Source organism: Felis catus, chromosome A3 (assembly GCF_018350175.1).
Source record: "Felis catus isolate Fca126 chromosome A3, F.catus_Fca126_mat1.0, whole genome shotgun sequence".
In the NCBI taxonomy this organism is placed as follows: domain Eukaryota; kingdom Metazoa; phylum Chordata; class Mammalia; order Carnivora; family Felidae; genus Felis; species Felis catus.
Window position 1 is genome coordinate 61,416,779 of NC_058370.1, and position 18,762 is coordinate 61,435,540.

General features: G+C 49.3%; 1 protein-coding gene across 21 annotated transcripts in view; it reads right to left on the reverse strand.

Moving 5' to 3' along the window:
• Window positions 1–18,762, reverse strand: part of INPP4A (inositol polyphosphate-4-phosphatase type I A) — a 134,654-nt gene that overhangs the window by 28,361 nt on the left and 87,531 nt on the right. For 8 of the 21 annotated variants that reach the window (XM_023251604.2, XM_023251600.2, XM_045054100.1 and 5 more), the window contains 10 exons: window positions 17,820–17,931; window positions 16,925–17,015; window positions 16,298–16,445; window positions 13,297–13,427; window positions 11,359–11,463; window positions 10,722–10,830; window positions 8,423–8,440; window positions 5,684–5,867; window positions 4,188–4,406; window positions 2,868–3,123 (listed from right to left, as the gene is read on the reverse strand). In XM_023251604.2, the coding sequence (XP_023107372.1) occupies window positions 2,868–3,123; window positions 4,188–4,406; window positions 5,684–5,867; window positions 8,423–8,440; window positions 10,722–10,830; window positions 11,359–11,463; window positions 13,297–13,427; window positions 16,298–16,445; window positions 16,925–17,015; window positions 17,820–17,931 (1,373 nt within the window). The remainder of the gene's footprint in view (window positions 1–2,867; window positions 3,124–4,187; window positions 4,407–5,683; window positions 5,868–8,422; window positions 8,441–10,721; window positions 10,831–11,358; window positions 11,464–13,296; window positions 13,428–16,297; window positions 16,446–16,924; window positions 17,016–17,819; window positions 17,932–18,762) is intronic. The other 13 variants (XM_045054098.1, XM_023251610.2, XM_023251613.2 and 10 more) reach the window with 6 other exon arrangements.

Consider the following 18,762-nt stretch of genomic DNA (forward strand, 5'->3'; position numbering starts at 1 on the left):
TCAGAGCCCCACGAATAGCTGGAACCAGCTTTATGGAGACTTTATAGTCTGGATTGTCCAGAGGTAGGAGTGCCAAGGGATCCTTCCTCTCTAGTCACCTTTGGCAGTGATTTCTTCAACTGGCAAAGGGAATAGAAACAGAGAAAAATTAAAGGCTCCCTGACTTAAAGATTTCAGCCTCTTCATTAGAGCTCAGATATCCTGAGACCACCTATCTAATAAAGACAGAAACCCACAGCAGTGTGCAGTAATGCAGAACAGTCATTCTTCTTTAAACTTCTGTCCAGCTAATCAGAATTACTCCAGGCCTTGAAAAAAAATACAGATTTCTGCCTCCCATAACCTTTCCTCCAAGATTCTGGGTCTGAGTGAGCAGGAAGGTCCAGGAGCCTGTTTTATGATCTTCTGTGGTGATCCCAAACGACTGGGTTGTGACCATTCCCCAAAAAAGGGCACCAGGGGTTAAACCTGGCTGGGTAAATTCGATCTTTCAATCAAAGCAGGGAGTGTGTGTGTGTGTGTGTGTGTGTGTGTGTGTGTGTGTATGTGTGTGTTGGGGGAGGGGTCTCCTCTGGTACTCTTGTACCAGTGACTGGTAACTTAGGCCATGGAGTCCCCTGAGATTTGATTAACACATAATCTCGAGGGCATACAAACCTGAGACCCCGAGACCCTGGTCCGGGGTGTGAATGGCTCTTCAGCAATGAGGAGAGGATGAGAATGTGTGCAGAGCAGATAATGGAAGCCACCAAACGGGGAGGCTGCGGGTGGTGGTTCAGAAGAGCATGGGGCACTTGTGCGGAAAGCGGGAGAAGGAAAGAGGCTCACGGAGCCTCTGTGGTTCCAGCTGGCAGGGACTTGTCAGTGGGTCCCGCAGTGATCCGTGTGTGCCAGGCACGGCTCTGATGAGTTCTGCAGGACAGCAAGCTAGAAGGCAGGGCAACTCCTTAGTAGAATATGAAAACCAAAGACCTAGGACAGGGTACAGAGCTAGAATGAAAAGTGATGATGCCTTTCAAAGACGTATTCATATATAATAAGCTGGTGTGAACACAACCTGCTCATTAGGCCAAAACCACTACCCCAGGAGGTTGCAATGGTCTAAAAAGTCATGGCAGAGCTAAGGTCTGGCCCTTGAGGATAAGAGACTGAGTAAAATAAACAGCTTGCAGGCTCATTCTTTCTGAACCTCCTGATCACACCCAGGTCTGAACAGCTTCCTAGGAATGTTCGAGATTTTTAAATTAAGGATCATCCACAATTTAGTGGCAAACGGTTTCATATGTTTCTTTGAGTACTGATCAGCAAAGTTAGCCTCTCTCAAATGTATGCTTCATATTCCCATGATCACAACAGAGCTGATCTGCATGGCAAATACAAGTCATGCCCTAAATACCATAAATAAATGCTCATTTAAATAACTTTAAAACTGCATTTCAATATGTCTACATTTGACCAATACAGTATGTGCCTAGAAAGAAAGTGACATTTAAGTTATGGCTATGACAGAATATCTGATTAAATAAACTATCTCTGGCATTTTTTAAAAAAATCCAATAAATTACTCTTTTTATATCTGCAGGAAAACTTGAAAATTACAAGCAAGACTATATTGAAGAGAAATGAGCAATGAGCTTTCCAATTTTTTTTTTTTTAAGCACAAGTTACATTTAAAAAAATGAGAAGACAGACAGGACAAAAGAGCTCCATGAAACCAATCACAGGTTTGGGGAACTGAAACTATAGCCCTTCACAGATGGAAGGGGTGGAGGATGTGAACACTGTTGAATCAGAGGCTCAAGTGAAATCGCGCCCTGGAAACAGACTGCAGGCAGATTGCGAAGGTGAAGGGCATCTTACAAATGAAGGATTTACCAAGAGGCTCTGATAAAGGAGCATGGTTCTGCCTAGAATGAAAGTTGTGCAATTTAGAAATTAAAAGTCCTCACTGTATGAAGCCTAACCCTGGCACACCCTACTAACTACAGTTAGTAGGCCCTACTAACTACTAACTACTAACTATAGTTTAACACTCCCAAAGGTCTGCAGCCAGCTCTCAGCTGCCTGGCACATAACCCCACCCCCATCAGCTCTTACAGGAAAAGGTGGCAAGAAAAGGTCCCTGAGTGGCAAGGACGTGCCTGTTTAGAAAGCATGCAGCCCCTGGCTTTAGGGCTATATGCAGGACAGAGTGGCTGATTATGCTCCGGGTCTCCACAGGCAGAAGACGGTTTCTGAAGCATGTTGCTTCATGCCAACATCCTACGATCTACTGAGGGCACTGCCTCGGAGGTGGTGCTGGACAGAGGAACCTAAACTCAGCTCCAAGAACAGGTGCCGCCACCTGACTGAGTTACCAACAATTCCCAAGGCGGCATGCCCTGCTGGAGAAGAGCATGCCCAGCCAATGACAACCAGCCTTTAGACAAGTGTGCTGAGCCTGCTAACAGCTCTCATCCAGCTGTGTCCCTGCATGATTCACCTTTTCCTTGATTCTATCAATTCCCAATTCAATAAACAATCTTATCAGAAAAGCATCTGCATTCCTGCCTCCTTCAGGTTCTCAGATTGGTTTGCAAACCAGCAAAGCCCAGGAGCACCCCCTCACTGATGTGGCAATGAGACCCAAGAGGGCCTTCTGATTCTGCCTTAGCCAGACATGCAGATTCACATGTGGGCTCCAGGGGCGTGGACTACAGGAGCCTCTGCCCTCACTGCCCACTGCTCCACACAGTGACCTCTGGCTCTGCCTGACAGCCCTCCCTGCAGTCTGTGTGGGGGAAGAGGTCATGGAGTCAGACAGACAGACAGACATATGCAGCGTGAGGTGGAGGCAGCGTGAATGGGAAGCGTGGATGCATACGCACGTGTGGTCAGGCGAGGATGGCATGCAGCAGAGGAGATGGTGGAGGGGCATGGCGAGGAGGGGACATCATAGAAGGGGTCTTCCGGTTTGATCCAGTAGGCGTGGCTGTGCCGGTTACCTTTCTTGCTGGTACAGCTGCCTGCGCAAGGGAAGACATCCTCACAGCCCTCGCCATGCAGGCGCTCCTTCTGCAGCAGCTTGTCCACCCGCTGAATGATGCACTCCAGGCTCTTGTCTACGTTCAGCCACACTTTCTCCTTCCAAACCAAAAGGGCCCATTTGGGTCAGCTCTCCCAGTGGGAAAAACAGAACAGAGCACAATCTACCCACCCCCACCCCTGGTGCCCCCACACACTGATTCCTCTGCCCTGGGCCACTAGGATCATTAAAATACCACGAATTTAGAACATCAAGATTAATTCAAAGTTCTCCATTACCGTTGCATTTGCTTTTCAAAACACAAATGCACTGCGCTCATTGTTTTTAAAGCTGGGGACATGTTTGCTAATAACTGTCATGGAGGCCAGCTAGGACTTCCCAGTGCCTTCCAGAGCTGGCAGAAAGGGCCCAGGGCCCAGGGAGCCAGTGCGTCCGCTCCTCTTTCCACCACACACCTCCTACAACCATCAAACACACGAGACTGAGGGAAGGTAATGGAAACTGCTGATCACTTCATACGGGGGAAGTGGGAAAGCAGTGAGGCAGGGCTAGGAGTGGTTTGCAGAAACCCACGCAGAATACAGGACGCCAGGGCAGGGCTGGAGGAGCACTTTGCTGCTGACTAGTAACTCAGTGCCTCGCAGAACACTGCCTCCAAGCAACAGTCCCAACAAAAGGCAAAAACGACCTGTGTGATGTGTTGCTCCCACAGGAAAGACAGATGCTGCTCTCAGGGCCACTCCGTCAGGAAGCAGAATGCTCTGCATGCAATGTCCGGGTGCATCTCCAGACTCCTCACTATCCCCCCAAATACAAACGGCCCTAGGAGGGCTGGCTGCAAGCAGAGCTTTGAGGAAGCAGGAGGCCTGGTGAGGGGAGAGGCCTCCAGCAGGGCAAGGGCTCCACAGAGAACACTGCCCCCTTTACAACCAGGTCTGACACCAGTTGGGCCTGCAGCAGCCCTGCCCCTCAGATGGACACAAGGTGTGAAAATGCCGTTTCCTTCGGTAAATCAGGCAGCCCTCCAGAAAAGAGGTGTGGAGCACGTCTACGAAGCAGCTGACATGTTAGGCACTTCCGGGTGGGGAGGAGCAGGCAAGAGGCTCTGAGTTCTTCAACCCAAGCTCAGTAGCAGAATAAGGGCCACGAGCAGCAGACTCACCCACTCCTCCTCATGCCAGTCCACTTGCAGAGAAGACCGGCTATTCCTCCCCGTCCACCTGGCCATGAGGGTGTCCTGGTCGTTCCTAAGCATCACCTGCTCCTCCTCACTCGACGTGGGGGAGGCCTTGGAGGCAATGTAGTCGGGTCGCGCTGCGTTCAGCCCGTGGATGGAGTTGGCCAGCAGCTTGCAGTCGCACACGGTGACCAGCTGCCGGGTCTGCAGCACACACAAACCAAAGCTGCTGAGCCCCCAGGTGAGGGGCTGCAAGGCTGGTCCTCTCTAAGGGCTCAGAACTGTCCTGAGACCCAGCTGCGTACCCTTCTCCATAGCGCAAGAGCCCTCAGGACGGCTGAGTTTAAAGGCTGCCACGTGAGCAGTTTAAAGGTTCCCACAAGAAGTCTGGAGGACACAGAGAGAATGGACGGAGGTCGAGGAACCTCTGACTTTCTTCGATCCCTGCCTGCCTCTGAGCCTGACAGGACTCCAGGAAGGGCCTGAAGAGAGCCCCGGTTCCTTGTCTTCACCGACTCCCTGAGCTGTCCACTCTAGTTATAGGGGACAGGCCTGACATCGGTTCGATGACTGAAGTCTTATCTTTTCTGCATCTAATCCTTGAAGCCCTGGGTTCTGAGCAGTGGGGCCCTCAGCACAGCACTGTGGTTCTGGGGAATTCTGTATGCAGGAGTCAGTTCTGTGGCTCATAATTTTCCTTCTGATAACATCATCTTTCTCTTCTAAGTGGATCTAATTCCCAGCTCTCAATCTTTTTGCTAAGTGAACACATGTGAAGGATATAGCACATTCTGATCAGGAACAGCATCTCACCCCACCAAAGTGGGTGTGAGTGGGGAAGTGTGATCAGAATCTGTGTGTGCGTGCATGTATGTGTGTGTGTGTGTGTGTGTGTGTGTGTGTGTGTGTGTTGAGAGACTGAGTAATCTGAAAAAGCATCATCCATCAAGATGATCTGGTGTATCTAATCCCCCAGTTTAAACCAATATTTATATATTTTTAATCAGGATCAAATTTTGGTTAATTAGAAAACAGCTTACTGTTTATATTTAGGCCAATGAAGTTGTATTTTCCTTATTGCATGTTTGTGTAATAATTCAGCTTCTTTTTTCAAATTCCAAGTCAATAAAAATGTGGCAAAAAACATACTGAGTAGACTGTTGCTAAGAAAGCTGTGGAACTATGCCAGATTCAACAATGAACCCCATGGATTTGAGGGGAGACATATCTGCATGAAGTAGCAGCTGGAAGTCACACGCTCTGGGATCTGTCCTTGGCCTGCCCCAACCAGTTCTGTGGCCACAGGCAAATCACCTAACCTCCCAGGGCCTTTGGGGGAACCAAACCTGAAACTAGATCTTCAAGGTCATCCCAATGTCACCCTTTCTGTGGACACCTCCAAGCACACATGGGGTGTCCCAAGTGTTTCTAGAAACCCAAGGGAGCCCCCACCCCACATGCAGCAGGGTAGTCCCTCCTACCTTGTCTGCTAGAATGGCGAGGGTTCTTTCAAGACCTGTGGCAGACCTGTCCTTGGCTGCCCTGGAGAGCCGCTCTGCATAATAACTCACTTGGGTTTTCAGGGTATTGATCTGGGCAATGATCTCCTTGGCTCTGATGATGTCCTGTGGTATGTAGATTATGGACTGGCAGCTGGATGGTGTACTGTAAAGGATAAAAACAGATTCTAAGGGCTTTCCTCAAATGTATGAAGATGGCAGCAGCATCCCAACCCTAGCCCACAACCAACACAAAGTTAAGTGTTCTGATTCTCAGGGATGTTCTCCTAGGCTAGTCTACCTGTTGACAGGCAAAAGTACATCTCAAGAGATTTCTTCTGTCCATATGGTAGAAGCCTTAAAATATTAAAACAATGAAGTCTTTTATCTCCATTTGTACATGTCTATATTCTTATGTAAGTGTGCACACAGATACTGAGCCCAGTAATTACCCAAATACTAATAATCTTTCACCTAAGAACCTCACCTGTCAAGTTCTCAGCAGTACAGAAATGGAGACACGGGATCTGCTAATCCCAGAGGGGTCAGTTTACCACAGTGAAGGGAGATTGCCATGGGTGCTGGACTTTCCACAAGAAACCTATTTCTCCATTTGGCCAATCTTCAAACTTTCTGTGCACACCCACATAGTTCTCCTCCCTCACACCTCTGACCACAGCAAACTGGACTTCCTTCTCCGGTGCTTCTCTACTTGGAAAAACAATGTCCCATCGGATGAAGAGGAGGTACAGAACGTGCCAGGCCAGAGGCCAGGCCTGGGCACCTCAACAGCTTTGAAAACCTGGCTCTTCCTCCTTCCCTGCCTTCTCACCATCAAGCAGTGTGTGATCTTAGGATCGATGTCAAGGCTACAGCCCAGCCCCTGCGCAGCACAGACATGGGCCTCCGGAGAACTGACTCTACATCCTGGCTGTGTGGGGCCTGGCTAACGTGTCTGGCCATTCTAGTATATGTGCTGCCGAAGCGAGCACCATGTTTGGCCATTCAAGATGGAGGTGATAGATGGCAAGTCTCTCAGTGAAGATCCGAAACCATCTTAATATTACACATTTATTTTTCAGACCATCTGAGAAAGCCAAAGAAAGCAGAGAGTGGTAAAGCACCGATGAGGAGGTCTCTTGCAATCTGAAGTTGTGAGCTCTAGTGCCCATCCTTATCAGCCCTGACTGGTTCCCTCAAAGGGCTGTCCTTTGGGTTTTGGGGAAGAGAGTGAAGGTGGAGGAGCACAACCTCCATAGTTCCCCCTGGAGATGAGGGCTGGAGATCCTCCTCTGCCAGGCCCTTTCCAGGGTAACCCGACGGCAGGTCACCAAGAAACTTCCCTTGACAGACTATGGTGTAAACATGCAAAACCCAAAAACCAAAGCACCCCAGAAAGAAACAACACCCCAAGCCCACACACCACAGTAAAACACAATGGATTTGCCAGAAGCCCATGCAGCAGACCGCAACCAAACCCACGTGATCTGAGAAGTCATTTCACAGCACGATGTGCACATGACTACTTTCCAATCTGCAATCACTCTTCCAAATGAATAGCTGCCATTTCAGACAATTTAGTCTTAAAAATACAATCTCAAATAGAATTTTTAAAAATCTGTTTTTCCCTGGCCCCAATATTTCGAGCACACATGCAATGTGTGCTTCATGTAGATACACACGTGTGTATGTAGATGGTCGTGTACACTTCAACCAATACATACCATCCCCCCAAGTCAGAAGGAAAGCACCACCCCCTACTCACCTTGTGTTCTCACAGGCCACGTTCTAATAACAGTAATCCAGGACTTACACACAGGAAGCATATGGCGGGGGTGTGGAAGAGTAAATTTCAAAGAGCTGCCGCTCAGTGATGATCCTGAATATACAGTCACCTAGTCCTAAAAGTGGGGAAAGCTGCAGAGGCCTCAGTGTGGGTGGGAGGTTCCTCAGCACCTGCTGTCCCCACCAGAGCCCTGACATCTCAGGCAGGGCCCAGCCATGGCCCCTGAGCCTCACCAGCTCTGAGATGGCAGCAGCTCCAAAGGGCTGCAGGGGCTTCTGGGGCCTGTCACCAAGTGAAGGGCACTGCACAGGCCTGGCTATAGCCTGAGCCAGCACGTCGGGCGTGACCACGGAGGGCCTGGGGGAGCGGTGGAGACCCCAGGCAGCAGACAGTGATTTCCGGCTGCCGTCTAATTCTTTGGTAGAAAAAGTCACTTGGTTATATTAACTCTTGGTTTGCCCTCAGGGGGAAAATTGACTCAAGGAACACTGTTTTAAAAATCTGCATAAATTATTATTATGAAAATGTAAGCTGGCTTCATTCCCATGAATGGGAAAGGGAAACCTGAAGCCCTAAGACTCTTGTAAAAGAAGCCAGAAAGAGATTCCCAGCCACACCAATGGGTTGACTTGAAATTCCAGCACCCAGGACTTGCCTGGCCTGGGAGGAACAGGACTGGTTCTTCTCTCGGAGCGGAGCGCACACAGCAATGAACTGCTGCCAGATTTTAAAGGTAAAATGGTGGACTGGAGACAGGCTATTCATTATCAAAGAACATTGCAGTTGGAAGGGAGAATTCTGTCTACGAGGCTCTAACTAGGGGCCCCCGGCGGCACCGAGGGGTGAAGCACCTCACAGAGGAGGGGACAGCACAGGCTTTCTCTACATGAGAGCAAGACCCAAACAGACACTCTCTCCACAGACAGAAAACTCACCAACACTCCTCAAAACTGCTAAAGAAAAGAACCAAAATGAAATATTAGGAGTTAGCAAACACTAAATGCAAAACAAAAAATTAAAAAGCCAAGTTATCTTTTGTCAAAATTCTTCAAGTTAGGTGTCGAGGCCCCCACTGCAGGGACAATAAAACTCATGAGCCCAATGTGCTTAGTCATCAGAGCAACATCAGTGCCATTGCACAAGCCCCAGGGAGACATTTCACCTGAGGGCAAGTTATGTCTGCATTTAAAGGAAAGTTCAAATAATGAAAATCATTTCTGCAAGCAGTTTTATAATGGGAATAGGAAATTAAATGAAAATTTATATTATTTATGTGAAAAATACTCCAGAGGCATTTTGAAAATAAGTTCTAAGGTTAACATACAGAGTAATCAGGTATTAACATCCTGACCTTTCTGGGACAGGGACAGCCAGTGGTGAGCCCTCCTGATGGGCTTTCCCCCCTAGGGCCTGTAGCACCCTCAAATCTCCTACTCTAACCCCCCACACAGCCACATGCAATGGAGTGACAGACACGCAATTTCTTGGCTGGCTGTGCAGAGCTTCGGTGGGCCCAGGAAGCTTCCTCTTCATCCTAATTCCCAGAGAACCCTGGAGTCAGTGACTCCTCAGGCGGGTCTGGTTACATGGCTTGTCTGGGCAAGGAAGAGCCCTTGTGGAATCAATCAAGGTCAAGCAGACTGTCTGGGGGCTTCCCAAGAATGTTGCCTTGCCCTTAAGGCTGAAATTCCTCTTCCTAACCCCTGGCCCTTTCTTGTTCTTCCTGCATCTGGCTCCGGGGCTCCCTTGGTTTTGGGGTAACCTGTGCACACATCCCAGTGATGATTTCTCATGGTGTGCTCTCTTCCACCTGCCTGCTTATCCTCCAGCCTCACCCCATGGGTAGAGAAACTCCTACCTGCATCCCTGATCCCCTTAGCCCACTGACCGGCTACTGCACCTGACCTTTCACCCCCTCCTTGACCCAGTCTGCAGTCAGTTTTCTCAATCTGTGTCCTGACTCCTGGCCACGGAAGCACAGAGCCCCGACTTCCCCAGCAGGTGCTAATGCTCTCCACCTGGAAGCCTTGTTGATTCTCTTGATGCCCCTGGGCCTTTGCTTCACCTTCCTTCCAGCTGTTCCATTCTCCATTGATAAGTCTGACACTTTCAACTCCACATTCTCCAGAGGCTGATCCACGGTATCTGCAGCTTGTTCCTTCATTCCTCAAAGATCTCTCTGCATCTCACTTTCTTCTCTAGTCCCTTCTACGACTACGTGCCTGGTCTGGCCTTTGCATCTCCAGATGCATTCACTTTCATCTTCCCTATCAGCCTGAACACATGATCAAGTAATAACCCTTCTCCCCAAGGGGACACTTTTGTGCTACTTCCTTTACTTCATGGTCCCTGGATCTTACAGGATCATTTACACTCTTGCCCCTACCTCTTACACTCGCATCCCTCACCTACATAAATCCTGATGGGTGACATTCTGGAAGAGTACCAACACTTCCCACATATCCAACACAACAGCTGGGATTTATGGCTGTCTCCACGTCACCCATGCTCCAGGCATGGCACTGCTTGCTCCAAATGGTGGAGTTGACTTGTCTGCTCCCAGGCAAGGCAGGGAGCTCCTCAGGGCCAGGGCTACATCTGTCAGCCCCACAACCCTGGTCACCAGCGTGTGGCCCCGCACTGCGCAGGCCGCCAACGAGGCCAGCCCTCACCCTCAGCTCCTCTCCTCAAAACACCATGCCTCAGCCACACCTCACTGCATCCTCCTCAACACCCTCCCCCACCTGCCTACCTGGCAATTTCCTGCTTGGACTGCAGCTGTGTGCAGCTCCCACCCCCACCCCCTCTAGCCTTCTTAAAATGGGGAATGTTTACCACTGCAGTCCTTTTAGGAAAGGAAACGATCTCTTGCAGGCTTCACACTTTGTGGCATTCGACACACACCACACACCTGGTGTGACTGACTAGGGGCTTTAAGGGACGGCTGAGCCAGCAGAGAGCCCACAAAGGGTAGCCACCTTCCAGGGGGATTTCAATTTGCTGTTCAGTTGCGGGGTCAGGACCATTAATCAGGTGCCCTCATCACCACCCAGCTCAGCCACACACACAGAGTAGCACAGGGGCAACGAGGCAGCTCCTCCCGCCACACAAAAGCACAGTGGATGGCTGGATTTTTGCAGTCATATTTTGATTCTTTTTTTTTTTTTTTTTTTTTTTAGCCTAGGAAGCACCAGACAGCCACACAAGGACCACAGACACCCTCCATATACTTACTGCTTCTTGGTCTCTTCAAATTTGTGCAGCTTTTTGCGGAGACCTCCTGACTTAAAACCTTGGCAGTGTGCTGCTGGCGCTCCGATGGTGACGATGTCATAGTTCTGATCTGAATGACAGAAAGCTCTCCTCCATTACTCTGGGCTCAGGCCTGTGGACAAGCCAGCTACAGGGATATGCACGCAGCTCTGGGACCCTGCCCCTCCGGCCCATTTCCAAGCAGCCTGTTCCCTCAGTCCCATAGCTTGGATTGTCTGCGGGGCCCCTAGAGCCCAGCACCATCATCTCAGCAGAGGTTCCTACACGTCTTGAGATGGGGCCATAAAGGGCCGGAGGCAGCCACCAGCAACACTCACCTTGTAACCCTCCTTGGGAAGGGTAACTGACAGGCGACTTTCTGCCACAGAAACACAAAGGGAAGCTGGAAGGAGGACAGACGAGGGGGCAGGAACAAAAGGAGGGAAAAGACGAGGGCACAAAGACCTTACAAAGGTCCTGTAACGTGTCTCTTATCTCATTTGCCAGGCAGAAGAACATACAGGGAAGGCTGGACATATACAGGGCAACTCAGGGGCCAGGTGCACAGGGAGAAAGGAAGTGAAGTGTGATTCAGCGAGAGGAACAGAAAAATAGTTACCTGACCCCCCATCGTCTTGAACTCTCATCCTCTGTATGTGCAAGTTTGTAGGAACAAATTCTAACTTTTTATCTGCTTTCAAACTGCTTGCTTTAAACGAGGGACCTAAAGAAACGGAATATGAGAAAACAAGGACCATCGACATGTACCTTGCACTCAGGAATGGCAAGTAGAAGAGAGATATTCTGAGGAAGTTGCTACGAGTAAGCATGAACACGCTGGCAGTGGCCTAGGAAATTCTGAATTACCCATGAGCACATTTCATTTCCAGATGGCGGGTGGGTGAAACACTGGAGGGAGGGAGGCTCGCTGGCCAGAAGACTGGCTCCAGGCACTCAGGTGGAGAGCAGAGCCGGGCAGAAGCAGCTTCAGAAGGCTACGGTTACTGGTGCCCTGCCTTCCCATGACTCAGCTCTCAACTGAAAGGTCCGCCACAAAGACTGATTTTGTGCAACACGATGTCAGCACTGCTATAAAAAGCAAATGGGTCCATGCTAGGGACTGCCTGTTCCAACTTTAGAGACCGCCATCATGCAAGAGCTGAGAAATTGGTTCGACTAGAGCAACACATCTCAATTCTGCAACGGGGTGAAAAGGTCTGCTCATCACCTCAGATCTATCAAGATGAACAGATGCCGCACAGCATGGATAGCGACCCTCTGAAACACAAACCTAAATGTGTTCCCTTGTTTACACAAAGGGTGGGGGGGGGCGCAGTTAAGGAGGAGGATGTTTTGTAACTACCATCTACGATCTTGTTTCTCTGATCAGAATCCAACACTAATTAAGAACTACATGCCTAGAAAAGAAAGGGATTATAAATTAACCGACAATCAGAAGAACAGAAGAAATAGACCTTTTCTCTAGTGATAAAAGGTGAATTTTGCCAGGATACAAAATGCAGACCAGCTGATGTCTGCTTTGCATTTTGCCCTAGGAGACTAGTCCTCCAGGACCTGATACTCACAGTGGCCCAGAAATCAGCAGTAGTGGCATCCTGAGAGCCTGTTAGAAATGCAGAATCCTAGATCTGCACTGCAGCAAGATCTAGGATGCACACTGACATTTGAGATTCTCTGCTCTGGAAACTCAAGCTCATGTGGGTTTCCTGCTTTCTCAGGTAACAGGTACCTGGCATGGGTAGGTGCCTAAGTTCCTTCAGTCATATGCTGCCAATATACTTAGACCTGCCCTTCAGATTCAAACCAAACCCGGGACACCATCATCTTGTCCTCATGCCTGTATCGGCTTCTTCTCAGCCAAGTTCACGGACAAGTTCCTATGCTCTATGTCAAAACCACAGTAAAGTCTCGAGATCTTCTTTTAACCCCCAAATTCCCTTATGTAATGGGGGAGAAGGAAAGAATGTGAAGATAGAGAATAAAGAAAAACCAAAAAATTCATTCTGTTTTTGAATAAAAAGGGAATTAGTTAAGAATAGTCTTCTAAATCTACCCTTAAGAGTGTTTTGAAAATCAAATAGCATCTTTCAAGAAGAAAGGTTCCTGTACTTCACTCTTTTTTGAGTCTTAAAATGGAGAGCTCCACTTAGACAATTCAGACGTTCAATGCAAGGACTGTTAAATATTTAAACTGGGAAGCCTAGGAAACCACTCTGTCTGAAAGTAAATGGTTTATGTCTTTTGGGCATTTCCCTTGGGCATTTTAGACAAAGATGAAAAAATACCTTGAACCAACAGCCTGTGATTTCATCTCTCTTAAATTTCATCCTACGTTAGTTGGCAGATGACACCAGAGAAGGAATTTTCAATGCATTTCACATACTTGTCTTAATTAAGATCTGAGAAATCCATATTCTAAGGAGTTCACACCTACATGAGAATCTATTTTTAAAAACCCATTAGGAGTGTCTGTCAGTGACAGTACTGGAGCCAGGTTCTGGTTTGCTAGCTGGGAAAGGGGAGACCCAGCACCCACCTTTGTACTGATGGAGGTCAGTGAGGTTCTCCTGGTACGTGAGGATAATGGTCTGGTACTGAGTGACAATCTGGCGCCGGAGGCTCTCCCAGCAAGGGGACAGATCCCCCAACTCCTCCAGTTCACACACTCTGCAAGACACACATACATCAGGCCGTGCAGCCGGCTCACTTCTCTGCGAGGTGCACAGGAGTCCTAACCAAGCAGGAGAACAAAATGGACATGGACATATCGCCGATGCCAGGGAAGGCCTCGCACAATGGCTACACCACAGGTCTACAGAGCAAGCAGTGGGGCAGCATGACAGAGCGCTCTAAGAGGAATGGCCGTGTGAAGGGCAGGCCACTCACCATGTGGAAAAACACCCAGAGAAGCTTTTCACAGAAACTCTGTCAAATGTCCGGGGAAAACCAAGTGGAGGAGAGGGGCTTTAGGGGAGCGGTTCCTTGCTGGTACCCACATAGGCCATGCGGGTGAAGGCCTGGATTGCAGCCCATGTGAGTCTGGGCAGCACAGAAGGACGTGGGACCGTCCTGGAAGACGAGAGGAGTGGAGGCCTGTAAGCGACTGCATGAGGCCATCTCACTCACCTGTCTCCCCCAGGAGCTGCTGACACAGCTTCTCACCGCCCCCACGTTCTGGGGAGGCCTGGGCCTTCCTGCCCCGCCCCTAAGAACATTGCAGCGAAACATAAAGCTGCCGAGCAGCAGTCTACAGCTGGACGGCACCAGGTGGCCGTGCTCTGCCGCACTTACCCAGCCCCCTCTATTTCCGTGCCGTCCCTCAGGGTAAGGGGCCAGGGCCACGGGGAGCTAGCAACTTTGGCTGTGCCTCCTTTGGCTGTCTATGGGAGTAATGAGTTGTTTAAATCTAAAAGTTACATGAGGGCAGGAAAGGGAGAAGAGGAGAAGAAAAAAGAGGATCTGTCACCTCCAGAAAAATTAAAAGCTGTATAAAAACTGAAATATAAATGTCTTAGCTCAGCAGTAAAATAACAGCTACATAATCAGAATAATGAAAACACAAGATGGATTTTAAAAAAAGAAAAAAGGATAACCATATTAGGAAGCTGGGTAATGGGAAACTACAAAGGACCTAAAATCTTTATCACAGGGAATGAGTAGCTAATCCCTGAAACTGGTTAGTTAAGAGAATACTATATTTAGAAACATAGTGGTAAACAATGGCTAAAAGTGGATGTTTCTGGGAAGTAGATCAGAGAGGAGAAGGCCTCAAGACTTATGTTGTTGGCACTATTATGCTGTTTTGGCACTATTTGTTTTTTCATACTCTGCATGTTTTCCTTTGGGGGGGATTAAAAAAAGCTAATTCTGTGTAATCTACTAAATTCTCTGAAGGTAAATAGAGAGTTGTACCATTTTATTATTATTAAATTAGCAACATCAAAGTAAAAGAACACCAACGTGGGCAAGGCTGTGGTGAGGCCTCCGTCCCTGCTCACTGCTGGCCAGCTCGCCCACCAGCTGTGGGTCTGCTCACGAGCACATGAGCCCCGTCTGCCGCAGCTGCTGCTGGGCTCTCTCTGGTGTCTCTACCCATATGTCACGTGGCTCCTTCTTAGGCTCCGGGTGTCAGCTTAATGTCACGGCTCACAGAGGCTTGCCCAGACCACCCTCCTTCTCACCACCCCTTCTGATATCTGTACGCAGCTCGTGCAGCCGGGGCTCTGTGCACGGCCCCTGCTTCTCCGGAGGGTCTGTCTCTCACGGTCTGTCTTGCTCCTCAAGAAGCCTCCCACACCAGGCACACCACCAGCCACGTGTGTAAAATGCAACAATGCCCTCAAAACCAAAATGCCTTTGAAATGAATAAATGCTTCCAAGTTATAGTCTGAGGGGCGCCTGGGTGGCTCAGTCGGTTAAGCATCCAACTTTCAGCTCAGGTCATAATCTCATGGTTCGTGAGTTCAAGCCACACATGGGACTGTCTGCTGTCAATGCAGGGCCCACTTTGGAGCCTCTGTTCACTAGCTTCCCCCCCCCAAAAAAATAAATAAACATTAAAAAACAATATATATATATATATATATGTATATATATGTGTGTGTGTATATATATATCTTATATACATCTTGTGTGTGTGTATACACACACACACACACACACACACACACACACAAGATATAGTCTGAATAATGGGAATGTGTGCCATAGTTAAAAATTATAGCACAAAAACCGAAGATCTATGCAAAAGCAGATGGGAGCTAGGAAAAACTGAACAAATATGGAAAAGGTGAAAGGAAAAATGTTAAAATTAAAATAACTGTAAAATAGTACATGTAGAGAGATAAAGCAGCTTATTGCATTATTCTTGTCATTTTCCTCTGAGGTTAATTTCTTTTTCAAGATAAAAAAATTTTTAAAAATAGCTATATTAAAACAGTGAGATTCTGACTGCATTGTTTCCTTTCATGCTCTGACATATTGTGTTCACAATTAACATCATTTTATGATGAGCAGAAATGACATCTGAGGAAGACAGGAGACACAATCTGTGGTGCTGCATCACCTCTCTGGCTTCTCCCTGTCTTGGGACCATTGGAATATGCCCTGGGCTGAGATATACGGAGGAGCAGAGGGCCCCAGTGGGCTGTACTTAGGCTTCTGTAGCCTGTATCATTGTGGCCCTACCCTAGGAAACCGCTGACCCAGGCAGCCAGGACCAGAGAACTATCAGCCAGTCCTAACTCTCTGAAGGCCAACTGAGGGGAAAGGAGAAGGGAAGGGAAGGGAGCAGGTACTGAGTGCTGGGCACACATCTGGTGCTTCTGGCACCTTGGCTTGCACAGGAACTCCAAGATACAGGTGAGCAAACGCAGGCTCTGGCAAGCCCAGGCCACAGAGCAGGCAAGTGGTGGAGGCTGGGTCTGCAGTCTGGTCTCTCTGCTGCCAGTGCTCTACCCACCACATCTAACTTTCCAGAAAGGAAGGGGCATACGACATGGGCATGACGGGTGGCTGGTCTCTCCACATGGCCTCACCTGGCCGCATCTTCTTCCAGCAGGAGCTTCACGAACTGCCGGGGCACGTGCAGAGAGAGCACGCTCTCTGCCATCTGCTCCAGGATCCGCAGGTGGTTGCCGTCGGTGGTGGGGAACCGGTACATGCGGCAAATGGCGCCGCCGAACACTGAGGTGAGGTGGCAGGGGAGACCGAGGCTGTGTGTGAGCTGGCTGCAGGCCTGTCGCACGGGCCCTCCTCCCCAGGCCCTCAGCAGGGCTTCTAACTGCTCATCTCAAGGGAACGAAAATATTTAAACCAAAACCCGCCAGGGGACAGCCTGCGTGCTCCTCCCCTGCGACATGCAATCTTCTTGTCCCAGGATGTGTAACTAACTCTAAAGTGCAGGAGCTGGGGTGGGGAGGTTTTCAGTCACAAAACCCAAGGCAAAATGAGAAAGAGTGAAATGAAGGAGGAACCCTCGCCCCCTCCCCGCCTTGCTCGGAGTATTACTAATTCCATATGCTGGTAAAAGGCACGGCCCTTTGAAAACGCAGCACGGGATGCCTGGCCGTGATAACCAGAGCAGGTGGGGAGGAAACGGTGACTGCGGGCCCAAGAGGACACTCACAAGAGTGGCAAGAGTACCAACGGAGGAAGCTGTTTACCCGATTTCAGTAAAGTGTCTTTTCGCAGCGAAGCATATTTGGATCGGATTCCCAATGCCTCAGTCAAGCTCTCATCAACGGGCAGAACCATCTGAGGATGTGTACAGAAAAGCACAGAGAAGCAGTAAGGCCCAGACAACTCCAGAACACCCAGTAGGAATGTGGCCTAGGTGCATCATATATTACTCTTAAAAAATTAGTCTCCACCATTTACTCTACAATAAACACACTGCCCAAGCCACAAATTAATCCACCTCCCAGTATACTGAACTTAGGCCACGCACACACCATTTTCTAGTGACAAGCTCAGTTCACCTGGTATTGCATTGTTGTGATGTATAGAATGAGAGGGAGGAAACAGATGATGCCCAGGAATGTTATCACAGCCTGATGTTCTGGGCTTATTTGGAGTAATTTTATGGCAATGACCACTTACCAGTGTTTGGACTCTTACTTAGAACTGTAGTCTGAGAGCATGAGAGGGTCTGCGTGAGCAATGATGCATGGGAGACAGGGTGACAGAGAGGGAGGGGAGGAGATGGAGAGAAGGTAGGTGAGAGGGTGCAGAGGTGCACAAGGTGGCTGTGGGGCACGTGTGTGCCTGGGAGGGAAGATAGAACAAAACAACAAAGGTAATCCCGGTGTCATTCCATACCCCCCACGAGTAGCCCCTCTCCCCTCCTGACTGCAGATTCCCCAGCCAGGCTCCCCCAGCAGGGCCTTGCACACCATGCTCCCTGAGGGGACCCCCTTCTATTTTGAGAAGTGCCTGGGGGTACTTGGCACCTCCTGTCTTGGGGGCTCTGTCTTTCCCTTCCCTGAAGCCAGAGGCAAAGTCGACTTGGACAGGTCCTCTTACTCCTTCTAACGGAGAGGGGCAAGGTGGTGTGCTCACCCTCCCATTGACGGTGTCCAGAGACCGAGTCACAGGAGGCCGCTGGTCCGACTTCTCCTCCATCTGCCAGCCAATCACGGTGATGTTACCCACGCGGTCACTCTCTGCAGATCTGCAATGAGCAATGTGCTCTGGTGAGAGGTGCTGTGCCTGCACTTCATTTTCTGTTTAAATGCAAAACTCAGCCATCCTGGGTCATCGAGGGGTGCCAGGATCCGGCCTGCTGGTCAGCCGGCCAGCATTCACTATATACACAGGCTCCGGGGGAGGCAGACAAGGAAACCATGAGAGCACAGAGAAGGGCTGCATCTGAGAGGGGACACAGCACCACAGAGACCTGTGGATGTGCCTGGTAGCTAGTTGGAGGGGACCACCACCACCAGCCCCTGAGCTGACCCTGCCCCAGGGAGTGATGAGGACACATCTCAGAACCAGGACTGGAGAGTACTTCCTTCTGGCACTGAACCCCCTTCTGCTCCTTCCCACCTATCCTTAAACTCTGAGTAGACCCAAGACCTAGATCTGGACACCAAGTACGCTGAGGTCACCCAGGGTTTCCCAAAGCCTCTGAATCCTGCTATGACATAGTTAATGCCACTCCAGCCCTGGTCAGCTTTGCCCCTAAGACCCCTAAGACCCCTCAGGGTGGCTGCCAGCTGCGTGGGTCCATCTGATTCATCCAGGGAAGCCCCAGGGATACCCAAAGCCTCAGCCTTTTTATTTCAGATGTCTGATTAGCCACGTTCTCAATTTTTATGTGGTCACGTATACCGACAATTTCCTTTGTGACTTTTTCTCATTGTTCTCATGCCTGGAAAAATGTTTCCCCATTCTCTCTGCGCAAGAGTCGTACATAGCTCCCTTTCAAAAGGATGAGGTCCTCCTCTTTCATTTAACTCTAATATAATTAGAATTAGTTCTATCACAGGATGTACCTGAATAT